At 36.3% G+C, this 23566-nt stretch overlaps 1 protein-coding gene across 3 annotated transcripts in view; it reads right to left on the bottom strand.

Annotated features, from left to right (window-relative positions):
- Nucleotides 1-23566, bottom strand: part of EPS8 (EGFR pathway substrate 8, signaling adaptor) — a 170256-nt gene that overhangs the window by 18154 nt on the left and 128536 nt on the right. For 2 of the 3 annotated variants that reach the window (XM_087442704.1, XM_014791344.2), the window contains 8 exons: nt 22731-22857; nt 20938-21026; nt 20493-20567; nt 15209-15357; nt 12293-12476; nt 6205-6335; nt 3144-3252; nt 2172-2315 (listed from right to left, as the gene is read on the bottom strand). In XM_087442704.1, coding sequence (XP_087298830.1) covers nt 2172-2315; nt 3144-3252; nt 6205-6335; nt 12293-12476; nt 15209-15357; nt 20493-20567; nt 20938-21026; nt 22731-22857 — 1008 coding nt within the window. The remainder of the gene's footprint in view (nt 1-2171; nt 2316-3143; nt 3253-6204; nt 6336-12292; nt 12477-15208; nt 15358-20492; nt 20568-20937; nt 21027-22730; nt 22858-23566) is intronic. The other variant, XM_087442703.1, reaches the window with a different exon arrangement.

The following is a 23566-nucleotide window of genomic DNA, read 5'->3' as shown; positions in this document are numbered from 1 at the left end:
GCATCCAGAAATTTTCAGAAGACAGTGAGACACTGTTGAAAAGTTTAAAAGGAAATAACCTAACCAGGCAACCCTCACAAGTTTCTATTTAGACAAAGTGGCAAAACAAACTCCTGAAACTTGTGAGCACTTAAAAAAGTTCTTGGTTGTGCCAAAGTTGACAAAAATATAAGATGAGGCTCTGTTTAGGAAAGGAGGAAAAGATTTTATGTTCTCAAAAAGTACTCGCTCTCCCTATGATAGGTATTAATAGTTTGGGTTCAATTTTAGACAGAAGCAACGTTTAAACAGAAAAGTCAACTTATGGCTCAAGCCAGGAATCAGGATTGAAGAAAAAGACAAGACTGAACAGTAAACAGGAAAAGGTAAGACAGGTTCAACTCCTTAGGAAATCGCAGGTGGGGGAAAATACTTAGAATTTACATTATCTGTAAGTTTTAGGTATCTTATTCTATTGGAGTTTGCCCATTCCTAGCAATCATGCACAGAAATAAAAGCAAACTTGGTTAATTGTTTTTAACACCTGAAATATAAACTCTTGGCTTCTGTTCACATACAGCAACTAAGGATATCCTTTGTGAACAGTGTTTCTTACAGTTTATCATGAGTTAAATATTAAAAGCAGTCCACACAGCTGAAAGGGTACATCCTCCATCACTGTTTTAGGCATACATTTCATGCAAACACTCTAAACACTGTTTAAGGCATTCAGTCAAGACCTCTATAGGAAAGAACATGAGGAATTGGCATTTACAAACCAGACAGAAGCCTATGCAATGTAGCAGAACCACATCTCAAAAAAAGAAAAGTAAGAACTTAGGAAAGAAAAAGGTATTAAAACTAAGTTAGAAAATTCACTTCAAAAATCCATGGGAAATGGAGTAGACCATACCTTGAATAACTCAAACTCCTTCTTTGGCATCAATAGCTAATAACAAATGATGAACATAAAATAGGTACATAATATATAAGCACAGCAGGCCAGCCAACACATAAGCACAGCACACAGAATTTTCATTGCCATCACTTTAAGTTATCAGGATATATAAATTGTATATCTAATGCCTTACTTTAAACGCTTGCTTGATCTTTGGATTCTAATAAGGCCAAAAGTCACTCTGGATAAGTGCAGGACCTGTACTAGGCTCGAATGCCATGAGAAGCCAGCAGTTCTTAAATGAATGGTCATGGCAGTAAATGACACAATTCTAGGTTTGGACAATCTGCATTTTGCTAAGCCTAGGCATGAAAATTAACTACTTCACTGCATATTCGATATAGCTTCAGCTTCTACTCAAATTTATGACATTATTCTGGGGTCAGATGTGATCTTTGCTCAAGATTCTGAAAATTAAAAGAATTCTTCCTGGGGGCATGAGAAGGAAGCCACCACAGGTTCAGGGGCTCTACAGAGGATACTCCATCCATTTTTGTCTCTGTTGGCAGATCTGACTTTAGGGATCCTGTCACAGGTCAAAAATCCCAAGATTTTAATAGCAAGTGAATTCAGATGTTAGGGTGCATGAGATAACCAGGCTCACTGAAATCCTGAAAATATGGCATGGACTCAAGAATTATTCAATGATCCAGAAGAGAGAGCCTGACCCATCTAACCTATATCATAAGTACATTTGAATCCTAAAATCAATAGAGGAAAAATATTATAGTCCAACTGAACAAATACTAATGTGTTAGTGTAAGGTGAGATGAATGTAAGTTCAAGGCTGGTCAGTGGCAGAACATTTAAGAGAATGAGAGCAAAGGCTGATGAAGATGAACTGCTGGACACTCCAGCCACTGTCTCAGTACCATCATCTACCAAGAGGAAGCCACCGGATAGGAAGCTATGGGTAAGGGTGAAGAGGTGGAAATACTATTTCTCCAAACGTCAGAAATACATTGGGTGAAAAAAATAGCATTCAGATAAACAGTCATTGAATGGTAAGTAAACATTTTGAGCAATTTCCTGAAGAAGTAAACCAGAAAACATGCATAATTTTTCCCTATGTCTCTCACCACTGCCCACCACTAATCCCGGAAAAAAACCGTATAAATTGTACAACCAATTAAGTCTCAAAATTATTAATATACTAAAGATGTTTAAACTCTATTTAAGAGCGATAAATTTGAAAATCTGTAAAAGTTAAATTCTGCCAAAAAATCATAATTACCTGTATGGCATGAGTGTAAGGTGGATCAGCACGCCCTAAGCCAGATTCCGGAGGTCTCACAATATCCAAAATGTTATTTGGCACAAATCCGGAGTCTCCACTTGCATTTCGAACTTTCCACCACTGCTTCCTATCATCAAGGATCTGTCACCATGCAAGAAAGCAAAGGCATAATTTCTGTTCCAAAACCAATCTATGAAGGAAGTTCAAGTTTTATTCCTAGACCAAGAAACTTTTTCACTTCTAATAGGTTGACTTAGCATCAACATATTATGGGTTGAATGATTCTCAGGAATTACACTAAATATTACAATTACTAATATAGAAAAGGTGTGATACCACTATCGTGAATCTACCCAAAGTCCATATTATCTCCCAACCATGTTTAACTATTTGCATTATCTGAAGTACTTATAGATGACTAACTTGGAAAGGTCTATTGTCACCATCTTTGGAATAGAAAGGAAAAATATGAAAACAATTTTTTTTACAAAACTATTGTGACCATCCCACATAATATAATAAAGAAGATGAACTCTCAGTTATAATCTAAGAAAGAGATTTGGGGGTCATGGTAGATTATTCTCAGAACCTGCTCACTCACTGCCGGGTACATCTGTGCAAGGGTAGTAGGAGAGAAAGAAGGAAATGTTTTCTCTTATTAAATTATTATGGTACATCTATATCTGAATTGATAAGTAGCCTGGATTCCAAAATGAACAAAGCCCAGAAAAAGGAAGAGAAAAGTAAGCCAAGAAATCCAACCTCCATTCTCCCCAAAACAAATCAAAAACAAGCGAAGCAGCTAACTCTCCTAAATAGATATAGGTATTTATAATATACTGTATCCTTGGTAAAGTAAAATAATACTGAAGAATAATTTCTTCTTTGAGGAAGGTTTAGATATATACCAAAAGAGTCATACAATAAATTCACTTTATTAAGAGTATAAAAAAGGTAAAATTCTATTACCTCTAAAATATCATCCTTTAAAACCGAGAGCTCACTGTTGTTCCTTGCCACAAAGTCATACTTGGATTTGGCATATTTCTTGGGTTGTGTTTTGAGTGGATCATAATTTCTATAAAAAGAAAAAAAAAAGATTATTCTGCTAGCTCTTCCTAAAGGCTGAAAACAGAAGTAAAACATTAAGGTAAGCCAATTCCTACCAGAAAACATTTTGACAAATTATTTAGACAGTAGTTTAGTTTTTAGTTTTATTATATTCCATATAACATGGGAACTAAAAGAAAGTTTGGAGTTCTTAAAATGAACAAACTATGGCTAGGGCAAAAATAAATCTGAGGGTCTAAATTCAACAGGTGGTGTATCTAATGACACGGTAATTTCACTGAAAAGTGAACACAGTCATGCTTCGCGTGACAACGTTTCGGTCAACGACGGACCACATATACAACGGTGATCTCATAAGATTAGTACCGTATGGCCTAGGTGTGTAGTAGGCTATACCATCTAGGTTTGTGTAAGTACACTCGATGATGTTCACACAATGACAAAAGCGCCTAACGACGTAATTCTCAGAATGTATCCCCGTTGTGAAGCGATGTGTGACTGTATATTTCATATGGTATTTACTGCATTTCCTGGCAAGTAATAGAGTTTAAGGTTGATAATTATAAAAACAAATTCCAAACCTCTGTGTATTTCATGTGAGACCAAAACTTTCAGATGGTTTTTGCAATACTGATGACAAATTTCCTTAGCAACATAGAACATCAATGATCCAGGTGTCTATCAACTATCCAGCCCCTATTATAACAGCCCAGCTGAGAGAGAGGATCCATAAGGATCAACTGAGATATACAATCTATCCACAATTGAATCTACTTTTTTAAAAATTCTTTGTATCGCTAAATTTTGACAACCCTAAGATCTATATACTTCAATATTCCTTCATGTAATTTTTTTACTAAATTCCATTTAAATTTCTTATTTGTCAAAGGTTACTAAAAGAAATCTATGAAATTCACCACAGTACTCTCTGAATGAGAGAAAAAATATATCTTTAAAAATAATGTTCCTTACATCATTGCTCATATCCTATGTAAAGTTCCATGAGACAAATACTTTTGAGGATTTAATAGTAAGATAAACATCATTTATCCTAATGAGTTGATATATACCTCTTCCTTTTCCTAATGACAGCAAATGATTACGTTTCTCTTTTTGCAGACAACCATGAACCTCAAAGACAAATGTGAAATTCAATCACAGTGTCAACCTATATCTCAAATATTTAACTCTTATCCTCACTTCTGATTTTTTAATTTTATATTTTATTTCATTATTTAATTTTTAATATTAACATTACTTTAACTGCATATCATTTAAGAGAGCTGCCTGAATCCACTATGGAAGTAGATGGGGTACAGAGATATGATTAAAGCAGTAAGTCAAAGGTATACATACTCCCCTGATATTCTATAAAGATCAAGGTAAACTTTTAAAAGGCTTTGTGCTAAGCTACCCAAAATAAACAGCAGACGTTTTTCCATCAGTAACAATATACCTTAGAGATTCACAGGTGAAGGACAGAGAGGTAGTGACTTTGAAATGTTAGATACACGATCACGTACCTGTTCAGTCATTCAGTAAATCAATCAAATAAATCTATAAACACTTACTGAATGGCCACAATGTGCTAGATGTGGTCTTAAAAAGAAGCATGACAAAAGTTTTCTAATATCAATACATACTGTAACTATGAACACACATGAGAAATGTACTCAAAGTGGTTTTCTAGTTACTTAGTTGTGAAAAACCATTTGGATTTACCGGAGTGATGGGACAAAAAGAAAAGGTAAGAATTACTAATCTGAAATAATTTCTGGAATATTGACATCTAAGATAGAAAAAAGGAAAAAGACAACACTAGGATGAGTAATGAGTTAGTCAAGAAGAATTTCAACACACTAATTTTTAAATATCAAAACTGATTTTCACCTATATCTACTAAAAATTGAATCTATAATTAAAACTTATTTCATATGTTGGCATTTTCAAAATGTATTATTCATTGCTGACTTTTCTTCATAGCCAATTTAATATGTTACTGGTGCCCTTAGAGTAATACCTGTATAATTTCCACATCAGTTACTTAAGTATTACCTCTGTCATCATTCCTGACAAAAAATAAAAATTTTCAAGCTCACTTTCTTTAGATTCTATTAAGAAAACAGTATACTGAGAAGAAATAAAGGGCATGCAACACCCATGGTAAGAGAGGCTCTGAGGTAGGAAAGTCCCAGGACAAGTTCTCTACTCTATTTCATCTGAATGATCGTCCTCCCGTATCCTGGTTACCCATGTTTTACTTCCTTTCCTTTCTGTTTGGTATATGGGTTGGTCTCTATGTAAACCCCACTTGCAGTGGCTGGAAAACAAGACTGAAAAAGTGAACCTATTTCAGTTCTTTTATTTCTTCCCTATCTCAATTCTCCATCTTTGCCTATACTGAATTCTTTTAAGAGTGAAAATATGGGAAAATAAACGAAATGTAAAACTGGAAAGTAAAAATACAATATAATAAGAGGAAATGGCAAGAATGGCAAATAAGGCATTGACTCTGCTTAAATATTTACCCTATATTTAGTTTAAATATTTCTATCAAAAGGAAGGTTTGTTTGTTTTTGTTCGGGGAGAGAAAGATGGAAATTATTTCCTTTAAAAGTTATAGAGCTGGAAACACCCTTACAGACCATCGGGTACAAACTAACTGAGTTTCAAAACAATTCTCCTTTCTTCTTGATTCACAGATTTTGTTAGAAGCATATCCTTAAAAAGGGAAAGTCATCTAAAAGCATTTGTACTAAATTAGAATTACAGACTGTAGGTCCAGACATCTTTTGTTCAACGAAGCCAGTTCTAAAAAGGAACAAATGTAACACTATCAAATAATTAAGAGATGGAAAGTTTAAAGAAGTAGTGAACAATGCAGACACTGTCACCTCTATTTGCACTAAATCAGAAACAGTTATCCACAGCTCTCCAAATGGTGCCCATGAAATGTTACCTATCTACATGGCGATTAGGAGTTGGCTTAACAGCAACAGCGGCTTCCCCTTGGTCCAGATGGGGCCCTCTTCCGTAAACGTTATTGAATCCATACCCATCAACCACAGGATACTCTGATACACTGGACTGCTGAAAGACAGGGAGGAGGGATCAAAGAATCAGCAATACTATTCGAATGAGCACTGACATCAGCCAACAAGAACCCTCCACTATATTCTGATCAGTTGCATTTTCAAGTGATCAACCATTGTATTAATAAATTATAAAATGGCGGTGAAACATTTTTGTAAACCTACTTGTAAAGACCTACTTATAACAAGAAAAGGAATTAGTGCAAAGGCTCAATCTTAATTCTGGAAATAACCAGGTATAAAAGCAATACATTCTTTCTTCAGGAATTTCAGTAATAGGTGACTTTGGTTTTAGGCAGACTTGAACAGCTTGTATAAAATAAAATTGGTTTAAAAGCAACAACAATAAAACCCTTAACGCTCGCTGTCTATGTTTAAGAAACACACCTTTACCACTCTAGCAAAGGAAATATTGTCACAGGAAAATCATCTAAATTCTATGCGTTAAAATTATACCACCCTCTCACTTTTCTCTCTCTCTTTTTTTTTTTGTTAGGAAGATCAGCCCTGAGCTAACATCCATGCCAATCCTCCTCTTTTTTTTTTTGCTGAGGAAGACTGGCCCTGGGCTACCATCTGTGCCCATCTTCCTCCACTTTATATGGCACGCCGCCACAGCTTGGCCTGACAAGTGCTGTGTGGGTGTGCGCCCGGGATCCGAACCCTGACCACCGGCAGTGGAGCGCGCGGCCTTAAGCACTATGCCACAGGGCCGGCCCCTTATTTTTCTCATTTTTGAAATGTACACAGACACTATTTTCAGTTTGTTAAAAAACGGCAGCACTGAGGACGACCCAGTGGCATAGCAGTTAAGCTCACAAGCTCCGCTTTGGCATCCGGGGTTTGCCAGTTTGGATCCCGGGCGCAGACCTACACACTGCTCATCAAGCCATGCTGAGGTGGCGTCCCACATAGAGCAACTAGAAGGATGTGCAACTATGACATACAACTATCTAGTGGGGCTTTGGGGAGAAAAAAGGAAAAAAAAACCAGCAGCACTACTATCAGATTTACTATTAAAGGAAACCGACAGGCAGAAACACATTGATCTTCACAGTCAATAGTCCCAGAAAAGACAATGCTGGAGTCATTTCTCTTTGTAGTTAACACAGCTCAGACAGGAGCCTACTGGGCTACCAACAGGGAAAGCTGAGGTCTATGGGTCCCATAGGTCCATGGGAGCAGCATGGTTTTACAGCTATGGGGGACAAAGAAACAAACAAAAAACATTCACCTAAAGATTTTATACTGTTTCCTTATGTAAAATGAAATATGGACATTGCACCACAGACCCTGAAGCACTGGAATTCCTTGGCTATTCCAATTGTTTATGGATTCGCTGGGGCAAAATATTTGAAATTGGGAATGTTTTAGAAAAGTACTGAACATACGTTTACTTTAGTTAATTCTAATGACAAAATTGGCAGGAATAGGGCTGAGTTTATCCACAGACATAGTAGGTGAGGTTTCTCCAACGGACCAGCATTGATGTCAAAATACCCACTTTACATTACTCCTCTGCAATACACATCACTGGAATACACTGCACTTAACACACAAATACAAATAAACCATTTTCACCATTTAAATACCTTAGCTTAAACCATCAACAAAATGAAAAGGCAACTTACAGAATGGGAGAAAATATCTGCAAATCATACATTTGATAAGGAGTTAATATCCAAAATATATAAAGAACTCATACAACTCAATAGCAAAAAAAACTCAAACAATCTGATTAAAAAATGGGCAGAGGACCTGAATAGACATTTTTCCAAAGAAGACATACAAATGGCCAACAGGTACATGAAAAGATGCTCAACATCACTAATCATCAGGGAAATGCAAATCAAAACCACAATGAGATATCATCTCACACCTGTTTGGATGGTTATCACCAAAAAGATAAGAAATAAGTGTTGGCAAGGGTGTGGAGAAAAGAGAACCTTTGTGCACTCTTGGTAGGAATGTAAATTGGTGCAGCCACTATGGAAAACAGTATGGAGGTTCCCCCCAAAATTAAAAATAGAACTACCATACAATTCAGCAGGCCCACTACTGAGTATATTACCAAAGGAAACGAAATTAGGATCTTGAAGAGATATCTGCACCCCCCACGTTCACTGCAGCATTATCTACAATAGCCAAGAGATGGAAACAATCTAAGTGTCTATCAACAGATGAATGGACAAAGAAGATGTGGTACATATATATATACACAATAGAATATTATTCAGCCATGAGAAAGAAGGAAATCCTGTCATTTGTGACAACATGGATAGACCCTGAAGGCATTATGCTAAGTGAAATAAGCCAGAGAAAGACAAATATTGCATGGTATCACTTCTATGGGGAATCTAAAAAAACAAGCCAAAAAAGTCAAACTCAGAGAAACAGAGAGTAGAAAAGTGGTTGCTAAGGGCTGGGGGAAACAGGGAGAAGTAGGTAAAAAGGTACAAACTTTCAGGTATAAATGAATATGGTCTGAAGATCTAGTGTAAATCATGGTGACTCTAGTTGATCACACTGTATTATTCTACAATTGAAATTTATATAATTAAAATTTGCTAAGAGAGAACTTAAGTGTTCTTACCCCCCAAAAAAGATAAACATGTGAGGTGATGGATGCGTCGATGTGTTAATTAACCAGATGGGGGGATCTTTTTACAATGTATATATGTATCAAATCACCAGATGTACACCTTAAATATCTTACAATCGTATTTGTCAATTATACCTCAATAAAGTTGAAATAAAAAAATAAATGGTTTTATTAACTCAGTTTATCATTTCCAGAGGAGAAAGTAGAGGCACTAGAAGATTAGGCGATTTTTTATTAAAGGCTGTTATAAAGAGGGGTGTGCAAGTGCAAGAAACTGTTAGAATCACTCACACCTGTTGCCTAGCTCTGACCATAACAGAGTGAGGTCAGCCAGTATGAAGTCACTGGGTCCTGAGAGGGACTGGGACTATTAGAAGGGAGGAGCGAAATGATGACAAATGACTAACTGTGATGACCTCACAACCTTGTTAAGGGCGGCTGCTGGTTCAGAGGAAGTAAAGAAGCTGAGTATTGCCACCCATATGTGTCACTCCATGTCACTTACGCCTGTCGACTCTAAAGAAAATCACCAGATCCTGAATCATCCAAGTCTTGTCCTGAGTGTTTTTATTTTAGTAGCAATAAAGTATAATAAAATCTCTATTCTGGGAATGATTGCATTTTTTTATGCATTTTAAATCATTATTACTTGGCCTCTTTTCCAACAAAATCTTAAGGCATAAAATTCCCTAAAACTGCTAGCAAGAGCTTTTCATTTAGTTTTTTTAAACCTCTGAATAAGTACTTAAGCCATAAAATGGAAAATAGTTTACAATAGGAAAAGGATAACTCATCACAAGAAAAGATTCTCAATAATTCTTCTTTTAAAATTACTAATTCAGCGAGAATAGACAAACTTTTACACTGGAAGCCCAGAACACATTACTCTCTCTTTAAATAGACAAATTGAAAAAGAGCTCAGGAAAGTGAATTTCTGAGGCATCCATTAAATGGATCTATTTTGTCATTTAAGATATGAAGACTGTATGCTAGAAATTTCTACGATTTGAAAATAGTCAGCTGTAACTAAAGCAACAGCAAGTGTATCATAACTTCATGTCTGATGGCATGTTTTTTTCCTCTAGAAAAGTTGCCCTTTACAAGGAAAGAAAACTCATGGTGATGAAGTCTAAACTTTACAGACAGGGATGAATGCCCGCCAGCCAATGCCTAGAGCTGTGAGGTTACCTCATTAATCACTCCTTTAGAGGAAAGAGCAATTATAGAATCCACCTCTACCCTTATATGCAGCCAGAGGAAAAACAATTACACTAGAAAAAATTATTTTCAAAGCAGTACGTTTGCTTTATTTTTCTTTGACACTTTCAGAATTTTATTTTCTCAGGTAACGTATAATTTTTTTGTGTGTGTATAAAATCATCAAAATCACATATTAAATGTCATCCATGTATTACTAATCTATTAAGTAATTACATTATACAGTTATTTTTTTCTTTAATTGAGGTAACATTGGTTTATAACATTATATAGATTTCAGGTGTACATCATTATAATTTTAATTCTGTATATACTATACCGTGCTCACCACCAAAAGTCTAGTTTCCATCTGTGACCATACAAATGTCCCCCTTTACCCATTTCACCCTCTCTCCCCACCCCATCCCCTCTGGTAACGACCAATCTGTTCTCTGTATTTGTGTGTTTGGGTGTTGCTGTTGTTTTTTATCTTCCACTTCCACAAGTGAAATCATATAGTATTTGTTTTTCTCTGTCTGACTTATTTCACTTATTTTTACCCTCAAGATCCATCCACGGTGTCACAAATGGCAACATTTCATCTTTTTCATGGCTGAGTAGTATTCCATTGTGTGCAAGCATGTATGTATGTATGTACGTACACATGTATGTGTGTGTGTGTGTCACATCTTCTTTATCCATTGATCTGTCAATGGGCACTTAGGTTGTTTCCATGTCTTGGCTATTGTAAACAATGCTGCCATGCACATAAGGGTGCATATATCTTTTTGACTTAGTGTTTTTGTATTCTTTGGATAAATACCCAGAAGTGGAATAGCTGGATCATATGGTAGTTCTATTTTTAATTTTGAGAAATCTCCATACTCTTTTCCATAGTGGCTGCACCAATTTACATTCCCACCAGCAGGTACGAGGTTCCCTTTGCTCCACATCCTCTGCAACACTTGCTATTTCTCGTCTTTTTGTAACAGCCATTCTGAGGGACGTGCGGTGAAATCTCATTGTGGTTTTGATTTGCATTTCCCTAATAATTAGTGATGTTGAACATCTTTTCGTGTCCGTTGGCCATCCATATATCTTCTTTAGAAAAATGTCTGTTTAACCAATCTTCTATAATACTGTGGTTATTATCCAAGGGAATGATTTTAAGAAACTTAACATAAATGATTCTCCTTAAATGTGAGGATTTACTTTGGTTTTCTAATCATTCCTTCATATCATGTTTGCCACATTATAAATACCCACAGTAGTCTGAGAAAATTAATCTAAGGAATTAAATAAAGGAAATGAACAGGACTTCAAGGAGGATCTAGTCGTCATTTACTGTTTCTTCTTCAAACTAGACCTCATTCATCTAATTCCTCAGGTTCTGATCATCCTATTCGGTTTGGTTCAGGCTTTAAACCATGTTTTTCTTTTCTGACAGAATAAGAAGAGTCACAGAAAAATCATTCTTACGGCATATAAAGAGATAACATATCCAATTTCAATCCCTCAATTTGCTCCCCAAATAGGTTATACTCTAAAGCTTACTAAATACTTAAAAGACAACAAATTTTGAGATCTCCTCAAGATATAACAGTGTTATAAATGATCATTTAAGCCTGGGGACCAGAGCCCAGGAGAAACTTGGGCCTCCTAGCCAAGCTGATAGGACTCTGGAGGTTTCAAACTAGGCTAAAAAATAAAAGAAAGAAAGAAAGAAATGGGGCCTTCAGGAAAGAGCTGCTTGGGACAGGCTTCAAGGACCCTGGATCAGGGAACTATGTTGAGGGTCCAATGATGGGAGAGGAAAATAGAAAGAATAAGCCAAGCAACAGCAGGGCAATTCCCCGACCAGGAGAGAAAGTATGCAAAAAGACAGGATCACCAGGGCTTGGGAACACCAGGAGGCATGGTGGGGCAGGGTTGGCAGGCTTCGAGGGATCATATGGGCTGGGGTTGGGCGTCACAGGGAAACAGAGCAACTGTCACAGTGACTAAGGCGGCAGAGAGGTAATTAAGGGCAGCACCACGTTTAGTCAATGATTCTAGAACAATCTTCAGAGCAATAAAATGAGAACTCACAATCAGAATTGCAAGAGAATGCATGGACTATTACACTTTCTACAAAAGGTGATATTTAAAAACTTTACCTCTGAGGACGATCTTTTTGTTTCTTGTTTGCGCTGATGTTCTGCTACATTTGCCATAGACTCAGCCAAATGATAAAAATCCTGTTCCAGTGGTGCTCCCATTGAGTTCAGCATTGGGGGCTCCCAACCGTTGCGGAACCGTGGAATATATGGTGGAATGAACTGGTCTTTTGGCCACTCTGCTCTGTAAAAGGACATTAAGACATAAAATTAAGAAATGTATCTGTGCTCAAAATTATCTTCAAGAAGGCTAGCTACAAAAAAAAACCAACAACAACAAACAAAAACAATGTATACCTAATCTACCCTCCCTCCACTCAAAAAGGGACAGTAAACACATTTAAATGTACTAGTATTTAATACTGATAAAATGAAAAAAGATTGAATTCTGCTTCATGATCCGTTTTCACTACATTGCCTCAATTCTCCATTAACTCAGCTTCTTAACATGGATATAGGTTTTTGAAAACGTGGAAAGGGAGTGTGAAGCTAGAAGTGTAATAACTATTTAGAATACAAACTTCTCTCGATCTAAAGTAGTTTCAGATTCTCATCTTTCTCTTCCCTCCTCTCCCATCATTATGAAATCTCCCGATGTTAGATATATCTTTCAAAAGAGAAACAGGAAAGCATGTTCTTAAGGTTTATGATTTTTTAAGTTATGAAGTCCCCTAAAATGAAATAAATTTTATTTATTGATTTTTTATTGATTAAATTTATTTATAATGATTTTATAAATTAAATTATCAGCTAGGTTTTAATCAGTAAAATCAAATCAGAACTAGCCTGTAAATCGAATAATCATCACCCATTCATTATTTAATGACTCTGAGTGAGACTTATTTCTACAAGCTCCTAATCACTCATGAACCACAAGAATGGCTAGGACAGAAATTATAGCTTCATTTCTGCTGTAATATGCTGTTTTATCTTTCACACGTGATTTAATTCTTCAGGTTACATTTCTACTATGATGAAATGAACCATTTTATTCAGATTACTATGTGCCTTCATGATTCTTTTATTTTATGAGTTTTTAAATCAGTGTATTCATTTCCTAATACTCTTAACAATCAGGATCTGAAACGACCATTTTCTCATGTCAAGAGCTAACAATATATTTCCTTTTGATGTAGTTAGAAAAACTACATGGTCGTTAATTTTCTGGTTTTCAGGTAGGACCCAAAACAGAGAAATTTAAAAGCCTGAGCTATATTTGTACCACGAGATCTGATAAATATAATAAATTTCATGGGAAAATATTAAAAGATCCCACCTAGGCTTATCAATCATAATCTACATATATCTAATAGAGTTAAGAAATCTATTTAATCAATTTTTACATAGTATGATATATGAATTTATTAATATATAAATAAATTTAAATAATATTTTTAATAAAAAAGCAACAACTGCAGTGCTTTTACAGAATTTTCTGCTTGGTAAACCATTCAATACGTAAACCATTCAATACGTAAACCATTCAATATGTAAACCATTCAATATGTAAACCATTCAATACGTAAACCATTCAATATGTAAACCACGTTCCAACACAAGCAGCTGCCAAAGTCCAAAATATAAGTGGGAATGGTTTCTGTGTGTTTCAACAGAAGAAAACGAGGAGGAAAAAAGTTATGAATTGGTCCATTCCTTTTAGGCTAGCCCATTCAAAAGCCCAGGAAGACAAGCTTCTAGGTGGCCATACCAGATGACTGACTCTAAGTAGTGAGAGAAACAAAAAGATTTGGATAAATGAGGAAGGCAAAAATTATTCATTCACATATCAGGAAACGAGAAATATTTTTATAACTTGGCTTGCTCAGCAAACCTTCACACTGCAATTGTTAATGATTTGTCTTCCACAATCACTTTATCGACAAGATACAATTCTTCAAATTATCCCCGTCTATTCCCACCACCCCTGTTCTAGTCCCAGAGAATGCTGATTAATAAGGAACCTCTGCTATAGCCCCCAGGGGCCTCCTTCCTCTAGTTACTTGTGTACTTGTCCTTGCTACACTCAACTACCAGACTGCTCTTCCTACAACACAATGCCATTATGTCACACTCCTACTCATAAAGTTATCGGTTCTCCACAGCCTACAGAACCATGCTCCGACTACCTAGCATGGCTTTGGGAGCCTCCCTAACCCAGCCCTGCTCATTTCTGTATGCCTTATATAAGACCATTCCTCTGGCCCCGTTCTCCACATCGCCCACCACCCAAAGGCTATATTCCAGCTAAACCCATATTCATACTCTATCCTCTTGACTTCCTGCTTTATGCCTTCACTCAGGCTTCTGTCTCTACTGGGAAGGCCCTTTGCCTGCTATGTATTTGTGGAAATCCTACTCATCCTGCTGAAAGGCAACTTAGCAAAATAATTATGAACATTGACTCCAGAGGTAGATTGCCTGGGTTCAATCTCAGCTCTGGCACGAGTTGTGTGGCTTTCATAAAATTACTTAACTTCTCTATGCCTTTTTCCTCATCTGCAAAATAGAGATAATAACAGTACCTATGTAAAGTGCGTGGAAAAGTGCCTAGCAAACACTGTATGTATGTTATATATACAATACCTACTAGTACTATAGTTGATTTTAAATGCCAGTTCTTCTTTGAAAGCTAACTACCCTACTCTCTAAATCCTCTTCCTGACTGCTCTATCTTGCCAAGTAACAGCATTTGTTTATAAGTCACTCCTGGTACTTATCATGCCTTATATTGCATACACTTCTAATCTTCTCCACTTGACTGCTTTCTAGCTTTTTAAGGGTCACGCTTTTTCATCTATAAAACCTAGTCCTTCATACACAGAAGTTTAAATAAATATCTTATTAGAGCCATGTAATAAACAAAGAACAATACTTAAAGTATTATAGGTATTAAATGCTCAACTCATATATGTTTACCTGACTTTGATCCACACTTCGCCCAATGACATCCACAGCTGCCTTTCATCATGATTGACAGTATAATGTAAGAAATCAACTGCGTCTTTAGTCAACAGGGGGCTGAGGACTGAACTGGCTAGTTCGGGACCTCCTGTTGCCTGCACCACCTAAAGTGACAATAAACCATTTTTTAGCAAGAAGATGACGATTATTTATATATTTTAAAGACATGTAGACAAAAACCCATGCCAAAAACAAGCACTGTTTTTATATATTCAAATTAAATTTTGATGTCGTACAACACACTATTGAATGAAAAACAGCTTGCCAAATCAACTTGTCCAGACCCACAGCCTAATCATCTAAAATGAAAAGTTAATAGTTTAACAACTTTCACAGCATCTGTCTACTGGCCTCATATGACTGTACTTTCCATGGAAAAACTAATGGCTATCCAGAGAATTCTAAGTCAGGTGGTTTAACTCTCTCCGCTTTTTTTCTTTAATATATGTATCTCTACTGACAAACCTATTATGCCAAACTTGAAAAATATGGTTCTAGGAAGGAATACTACAGAGAGAAACAAGACTCAAGTTAACAATCTAGGGCTGTGCCTATTTAAACGTACAAAAATAAAAGGATCCAGAGAGAAAGGTGAGAGAAGAATGAGAACTGGTACTCTGAATCTATGGTATTTTTTCCAAGAATTTAATTCTAGTAAATTGTCCTGATTTAAAATGGATAATTTAATGACTAGCAGAAGCAAACAGGTGCAACTCTCTGATAAATAAAATGATGGTAAGTGGATGTCTGAAAACTGCTCCAAATTTACTTCTCAGGGGCTATTTCCTGGCTAAAGGAGGGTACTTATCTCCCAGAACAGAAACCAGACCCCCTTTATGAAAGTCTCACCTTCCCAGAGATATGGTACAAGAAGAAAGAAATTTTTGTGAATGGCTCCAGACCCAAAGTTCATTTCTCTCCAGTCATCCAGGTGTTCTGAGCACGCTACACTGTTGTATGCCCTGTGTATTTGCACATGCTGTTTCCCAGTTCCCCAGAAGGGCCTTCCTCCATCATTCAGAACTCTACGCAGGTACCACCTCTTCTGGGAAGCCTTTCTTAACCACCCCACAGTGTAACCCTGATGCACTCTGCGTTCTCAAAACAATTTATGCAGGTTAGTAACACATTACATTGTAACTTATGGCTCATTTTTCAGTTCCCCCTCCCTGGAGGACTTGGACCAAGACTTATCTGATTTTGAACTGCAGAACACATAGTGTCAGGGGAATGAATGAGAATAAATGAAAGAAAAGACGAAGGCTAAGGGAAGTCGGCTGACTCTTATTTGAGAACAAAACCTACCCTGACTGCCTGGCACAGTAATTTTTTACTTCTAAGCTCTATAAGCACTTCCAGGAAATATGTAGAGATGACTAAGAGGGAAAAGTAAGGGAGTAAAGGAGTAGAGGAATATTAAAATCTTTGGTTTAACAGAGGGAAGAAAGGTAAATAAAAGGCTCTGGGCCATAGTTCCCTCTCAACAATGTGAGTAGGCAGGGGTGTACTCCTGTGTGCACGCATGTGTGCTATGGGTAGGCTTGTGTGTAGATGCTAAGGGTAGAGGGAGGGACTCACAAGGTGTAAAGCCACTAGATTTCATCTGGCCAGTAGTTGGCCTGGAATAAATGCTGCCTCCCATTTCTCTCTTGTCCAAGTAAAATGTCTGGGCCTCCTAGGCAGAGCATTATATGGAGCAACAGAAGTATTATAATTGGGGAAACCATTAATAAGGAGTCATTTTGGAGAAAAGCAATGTTTTCAGATACACAGCCAGATCACCAAGACTAATTTTTGTATGTTAGGGAAACCAGTTCCATTATTTTTTAGTTCTGCTCTGTGTAATGACTAGATATCTGCTTACGATCTGTGACAGAGTGTGAAAAGAATGAGAGGAGGTGGGAAAAACTGCTTTATAAACGAAACTTCCTAATACTCAAACTGAGACAGTATCAAACGTGTTAAGGAATAAAGAATATAAATTTTGTTAATGAGCTAGTATCAATTTCTTTGCATATGAAAGGCCTTGATCTAATTTTAAAAGAACTTAAAAAGCAAAAATTATTTCAATAACTAGACAAGTAGAAATCTGCACTCTATATAGCAACAACACATAGAAGCATTCATAAATTATTGATGGAGCCCTAGACTTTCATCTTCCAGTCTCTTATTGCCCAGTTCTGACATTCATGCTGACAAATGTTGCTTACTTTCCCATGTTTATAAAGCAATATTCATTTCATATTCTAGTTCAGGTCTTGTCTAGTTACCCTTGGGGAAAGAAGGATGAGATTCATCCCTTTCTGTTACTTGGATTCTCTTTTTTTATTTTTTCTGATATTCAAATAAAACCTAGGAGAAATGCTGAATTTGTTCTATTTTTGATAAATATTAAAGAACTCAATGACCATAGTCTTCATATGCTCTAAATCAAAATTAGTGAAATTTACCTGTGTCATATAGTTACCATTCTTACTTTTTAAAAAAAAATAATCACAGAAATGATACACAGAGCAATTCCACATTACTAACAATTACCATTATTGCTATTATCATTCTATAAAGTAATAATTTGCTCTTTTGAAAGGGTGAACCATTCACAACCACTCCACACATTCCTGCCTTATCCTATAAAATAGGAAACTCTTTCTTCCTGAAAGTATTTAAAAGAAAGAGATTCTGCCTTCTTTCCACTCCTCTGTCACCTGTCATCCCCACAAAAAGGGGAATGACATACCAAATTTGTGGAAGTGTAGAAAAGGGTGATTTGTAGCCCAGTCTCTTTTGGGATCTATATGCAAGGCCAACACCTGTTCCATCTGCTTTCTGTTGCCATGCTTTTCCCAAACCCCAGCACTTTCCTGTGTGTACTCTTAGATATTATTCCAGCTAATTCTCCCAGCTGTCCTGTAGTGCAAGATGGTTGTACATAATGTCAGCTTGGAAAAATCATTATACTATTTGCAAATATAAGAAATATAAATAGGAAGGGACGTATATTACTGTACTGATTTCATTGAATGTATAAGGAAAGAGCATACCTGGATACTGGAAATCTAGAAAATGATGATATGTATATTGGATCCTGGCCTATGACACAGCGGTATAACCTTTTGCTGGATAAATCTCTTCACAAAGAGAATTGTTCCCAAAAAACCATTGTGATAGCCTCAAAAACGATACCTTATGCAAATATATACATGTATGAGATGGGAGTTTTCTGGGAGAAGAACTGTATTATGTGCATATCACTATACGTGGCACGTAGTGGGCATGCCAAAGACTGCTAATTGTTCCCTGGTGTCCATTCTCCTCTTCCTTCTAGAAAGAGAAGCCTCTACATTTTAGATGAACACATAGCCACTCAGATGCCGACCATATTCCTTTGGTGTTGGGTGCGGCCATATGAGAAAGTTCAGGCCAACTAGATAATGGCAGAAATTATCTGTTTAAGTTCAGAGTCACCTCCTTAAAGACAAAGCTGTCTTTCTTTGCCTTTGCACAGCTGTTATAAGGACATGGAGGTAAACCAGCTTCCACCATAGAGATATCTGACACAGCTGCTCAAGTCTTTCTCTTGGAAACATTTTCCTCATTTGGCTTCCAGAATACCACATATTCTTGTTTTTCTTCTCCTGACTTACTGCTTCTTCTCAATCTTCTTTTCTGGTTCTTCTCATTCTCCTAACACCGAACTGCCCAGGGCTCAACCAGTCCTTGGTCTTCTTCTTTATTTATAATCACTCCCTAGGTGACATCATCCAATTTCATGGCTTTAAATGCCTTTTATATGCAGATGATCCTCAAATTTATATCTCTAGGCCTAATTTCTCCAGTGAACTCCAAATTCATATATTCAACTACTGATTCAAATTTTTCCATTTGGCTATAACTCAATTTTGACACGTCTAAAATTGAATTCCTTATCTTCCTCTAAAAACTCTTCTTACCCACAGTCTTCCCCATCTCAGTTATAATTAGTCACTCCTTCCACTCTTAGGCCAAAACCTTTGGAGATAACCTTGGCTCTTGTACAGGACATCCAATCTACACAGGCTGTTGCATAGCACAATCTAACTCTGATAACCAGAATCAGGGTTCTTCTCAATACCTCCAATGCTGCCTGGTGAAACATCATAATCTCCCACCTGGATTATTTTAATAGCCACCCCAGTCCCTGCTCCCCGAGATTTCTAAACATTGCAGTCAGAGCAATCCTTTCTGCTGGAAACTCTCCAATAGCATAAAAGGTTTCACAATCACCTGTAAAGACCAACAAGATATGTCCTCCTGTTACTTTGTGGACCTCGTCTCCTTCTAATCGAGATCTCGTCCCTCATTCTGTTCAAGTCACAATACCTGTTTATTCCAAGAATGTGATTCACATGTCATCATTTCAAAGCATTTACATTAGCTATTCACTGTCTGGAATTCTCTTCCTTAAGAAATCTACATGAATCATTCCTCAATTCGCTTGCTCAAATGACACCTTCTCAGTGAGTTGTTCCTTTAACCAACCCCATTCAGAAAGTATAATACTCCACAACACACACACACATGCACACACCTGGGACACTCCCTGTTCTCCTTCCCTGCTGTATTTTTTCACATAGCATTTATTTTCATGGAACTGTATTATTTATACATTGATTTAGGTTACTGGCTGCCCCTCCACACTACAAGTTGTGAGAGGGTGAGAATTTATGTCTGTTTTGTTCCTGATGAGCTACTAATAATGCCAAGCACATAGCAGGCTCTCAGTGAATTTCTGCTGAATAAATAAATGAACGACTGCATGCTCAGGAGATGGAAGAACACCTCAATGAAAAGAATCTGGGTCTCTGAATAACTTCATGGAGGAAAGCATCCATCAAGAACTGGACTCCTCATGCCTAGCTCATTTTGTGAGAAAGAGAAAAATTTCTATATTATCCAAGCCATTTATATTATATACTAGTATATACTGAAACACTAGTATCCAAGAAATCATTTCTTTTCATTTCCCTCCTTCTGTCAGAGACATCAGTTTTCTCAGCTATAAAATAAGGTGTTTGACCTAGATGACTTCTAAGGTTCTTTTAAATTCTCAAATTTCACATTCTCAGTGTTTACAAAGATGGCAAGAGAAATAGTATCTGCACAAGGTGCTGAAGAAAAACTGTCTATTTAATCCAGACAGACACTTGGGGATGAAAAACGTACTGAGAATGATCACTTTCTTAAATTAATAAAATCTTACCATATTTAATGGAGTAAATAAAAAGTGAACCAAATCTGAAGCACTAGGATTCTGGATATGAGACTTCAATTTTGCCTGTAAGATTAAGAAGATAGACAAACACATTACCATGATGTAATTGAACAAAAGACAGACATCCAAAAAGGTCCAACATAGACTCAGAGGAAGAGCCATTTACTACTAGTTTCTCTTTTACTATGTTAATAAGCCTGGGTGAGTCAGAGTAGGAGAATTTAGTTTAAAAAAATATTAGGAGTCATTCTTTTTTGATCAAGTGTCTTAGATATAGAGGTTTTACAATCTGTTGTCCTAATTAAAGGCAAATCAAAACATACATACAAAAAAATCCATAAGAACAATTTTATCTCTTAATCAAGAACATCCTAGCTACACTTTTCTCTCTTTCATTGTTTCTTTTAAGTAAGTATAAATAAATTTCACTTACCAGAAGGTTAAATCCATGTTTAAACTTTTGTAAACAGTCAACAAATTCATCAACAGGTGGAGGTTTTGCCCGCAGCGTTAAAACACCTTCTAAAGAAATGAATGAGAGGAGGGGTGGATGAGAGCAAAGTTCCAAGAAAATTTATTAAATGATAAAATTAAAAACCACATTTATGTCTATAAAGTTTGATGATCATGCTACCTAGTTTCTCTACCACATCTCATGTCTGACTGTAACAAGTTAAGATGATCCAACATTTGAAATGGATTCCTCTACCCTTAGGCACTACCAATTACTCCTTCAATTCCATAAATTTATATTGTAGCCCTTCTACGTGCCAGTCATTGTGCTTATCCCTGTGAATGACACAAAAATGTGTAAGTTACAAGCCCTGCTCCTAAGGGCCTTAAAATCTAATAGCAGACATTAATCAGATAAGTGCTTTAGAAAGAGACTGGACCGGGTTGGGAGACCGGGAAACGTACACCTAAAGATGTTTCATGGGGAAATTAGCTTTTAAGAAGGGATTCAAAAGGTTTGTTCCAGGGCAGTTTAGTCAGAAAAACACCATAGCTGGATAAAAACAGCATAAGCAAAAACATGGAAAAAGGAAATTACATGTACATGAAACAACAAACATAAAAGCAGAGAAACATGAGAATGGAAAAGTAAATTAAGGTTAGATTGTGGATGACCTTGACTGTCAGGGTGAGGAGTGGACTTAAATCAATAGAACACGGAATTAACATGCTTTTCAGCACAAGCATGAAGTGACTGCCTTAGAGCTTTAAGACAACTGTCCTCACAGAATAAAAGACTGGAGGCTTGAAGACCACTTAGAGAGCTGGGTGAAAAATGACAACAGCTTAAAGCAGATGCTGGTTAGGAAAAAAACAAAAAGGGAAAAAACTGGATATGAGACATTGAAAAAATAAAATTAATGTTGGCTATAATCTGGAGAATGGAGTCATAGAAGAATCTGTGGTTTTGAATCTGGGTGACCAACAGCATAGCATATCCTTCATAAAGAATACAGGAGCAATAATTGGTTTGAGACATCAGGAAGCAATAGTACTTAATTTCAGAATACATGAAGGCGAGGTATATCCAGATATACACATCTAGAAGTTTACAGGTCATATGCTTATGATGTAGATATGAGCTAGAGAAAGATTTGGAAGTCATGTGTAATAGAAGGAATATTTATTTACTATTCTTTTATATATTTCAATCTATGTCATTTTGTTCACAATTATAATTATACACATTTTGAGGCCATTTTAAATAGCTGAACTACAGCATACTTAAAACAGCTTGTATGTGACCTGAATGTACTGTTTAGAGTTCTGTAATAAACAAAATTCAAATCCATTGACATTTTAAACTGTTTTAACAAGAAAAGTCAATTCTTTTATTGAACAAAACAATGAGATTCTATATTTACAATAAAATAAATCCAAATATGAGAATAGCGCTATGACTTTAAGAGACATTAATTTACCAATCACTAATGATAACTATAGACAGATGGTCACTAGCTGGATCTCAGAGTCTCTGGGAGTTAGGTAAAGCATGTTAGAGTCTTTCTTTACTGTAGCCAACTTGGAACCAGACTGGACTTCTCCCTGGGCTCATCTTAGTCTCTGCCTAAATCTCTGGTGCTATCCCAACACTGGAAGAGGGACCTTGGTCCACCGTCAATGGAGTTTCGCTGAGCCGTTCGCAAGGGCAGAAACTCTATCAAGCACTGGGGTTCTGAATGGTCTTTAGAAGATTAAGAAAATCCAACTTACCTCCTGGCCCTTTCTTTTTTCCTTTCTTAGTTTTCTTCCTTTTAGAAAGCTCAGAAAATGCTTCAGCTGCTTTTTGGAGTTTTGTGATAAAAAACTCAATGTCATCCAAAATGTGGTTTAAGATGTGCTGGAATGAGAAATTACAGAATAAACATAAAACAAAACAAAACTATTTTTGCCTTGGCTGCACACCGTTAGTCAGTAAAGGAAAATCAGAAAGTTAGAAAAAAAGCAAAAGAAACACTCCCACATGGAAATTTCAAGTTTATCACTAATTCTAAGAAAAAGAATTGAGGTAAATATACCTGTGGCTAAATCTGACATTTACATTTTTCTTTAGCTTAATTTTGCTCTATTTTCAATTCCATGAAGAAAGCATTCACAGTATCTATTCAGATTATTAATTATTTTCAATTCCTCTAATTTCTCATAGTGTTCTCCCACACAAAGTCAGGGGGAAAAATTCTAAGAAACCTTTTATTAGAAGAGTGCTGAGCATTTTTGTTTTACTAAATGTCCCAATAAAGCACTGACAATATTATTTCATGGAATGGAGGGAATACAAAATGTAGTGATAACCTAATAAACACATAGATGATCTACAATACTAGGCATTAATAAGAGTTTCTACATGGTAAAATGGAATTAACGATGCACTATGCTTTCAGGAATCATAGGATCAATTTCAATTATCTTATATATCGTAGTCTTAGCTGACTTTCTCTAATGTGTGTGAAACCTGACATTCTTCTAATTAAAGACCAGATACGGAGATTAAATAAACTGTTAAGTATAACAAGTAATAGTGTGATGTAAAAATTAAATTCCAAACTTCA

Source organism: Ceratotherium simum, chromosome 17, assembly GCF_057802395.1.
Source record: "Ceratotherium simum simum isolate JZ-2026a chromosome 17, ASM5780239v1, whole genome shotgun sequence".
In the NCBI taxonomy this organism is placed as follows: Eukaryota; Metazoa; Chordata; class Mammalia; order Perissodactyla; family Rhinocerotidae; genus Ceratotherium; species Ceratotherium simum.
This window is presented reverse-complemented; position numbering and strand designations above follow the sequence as displayed.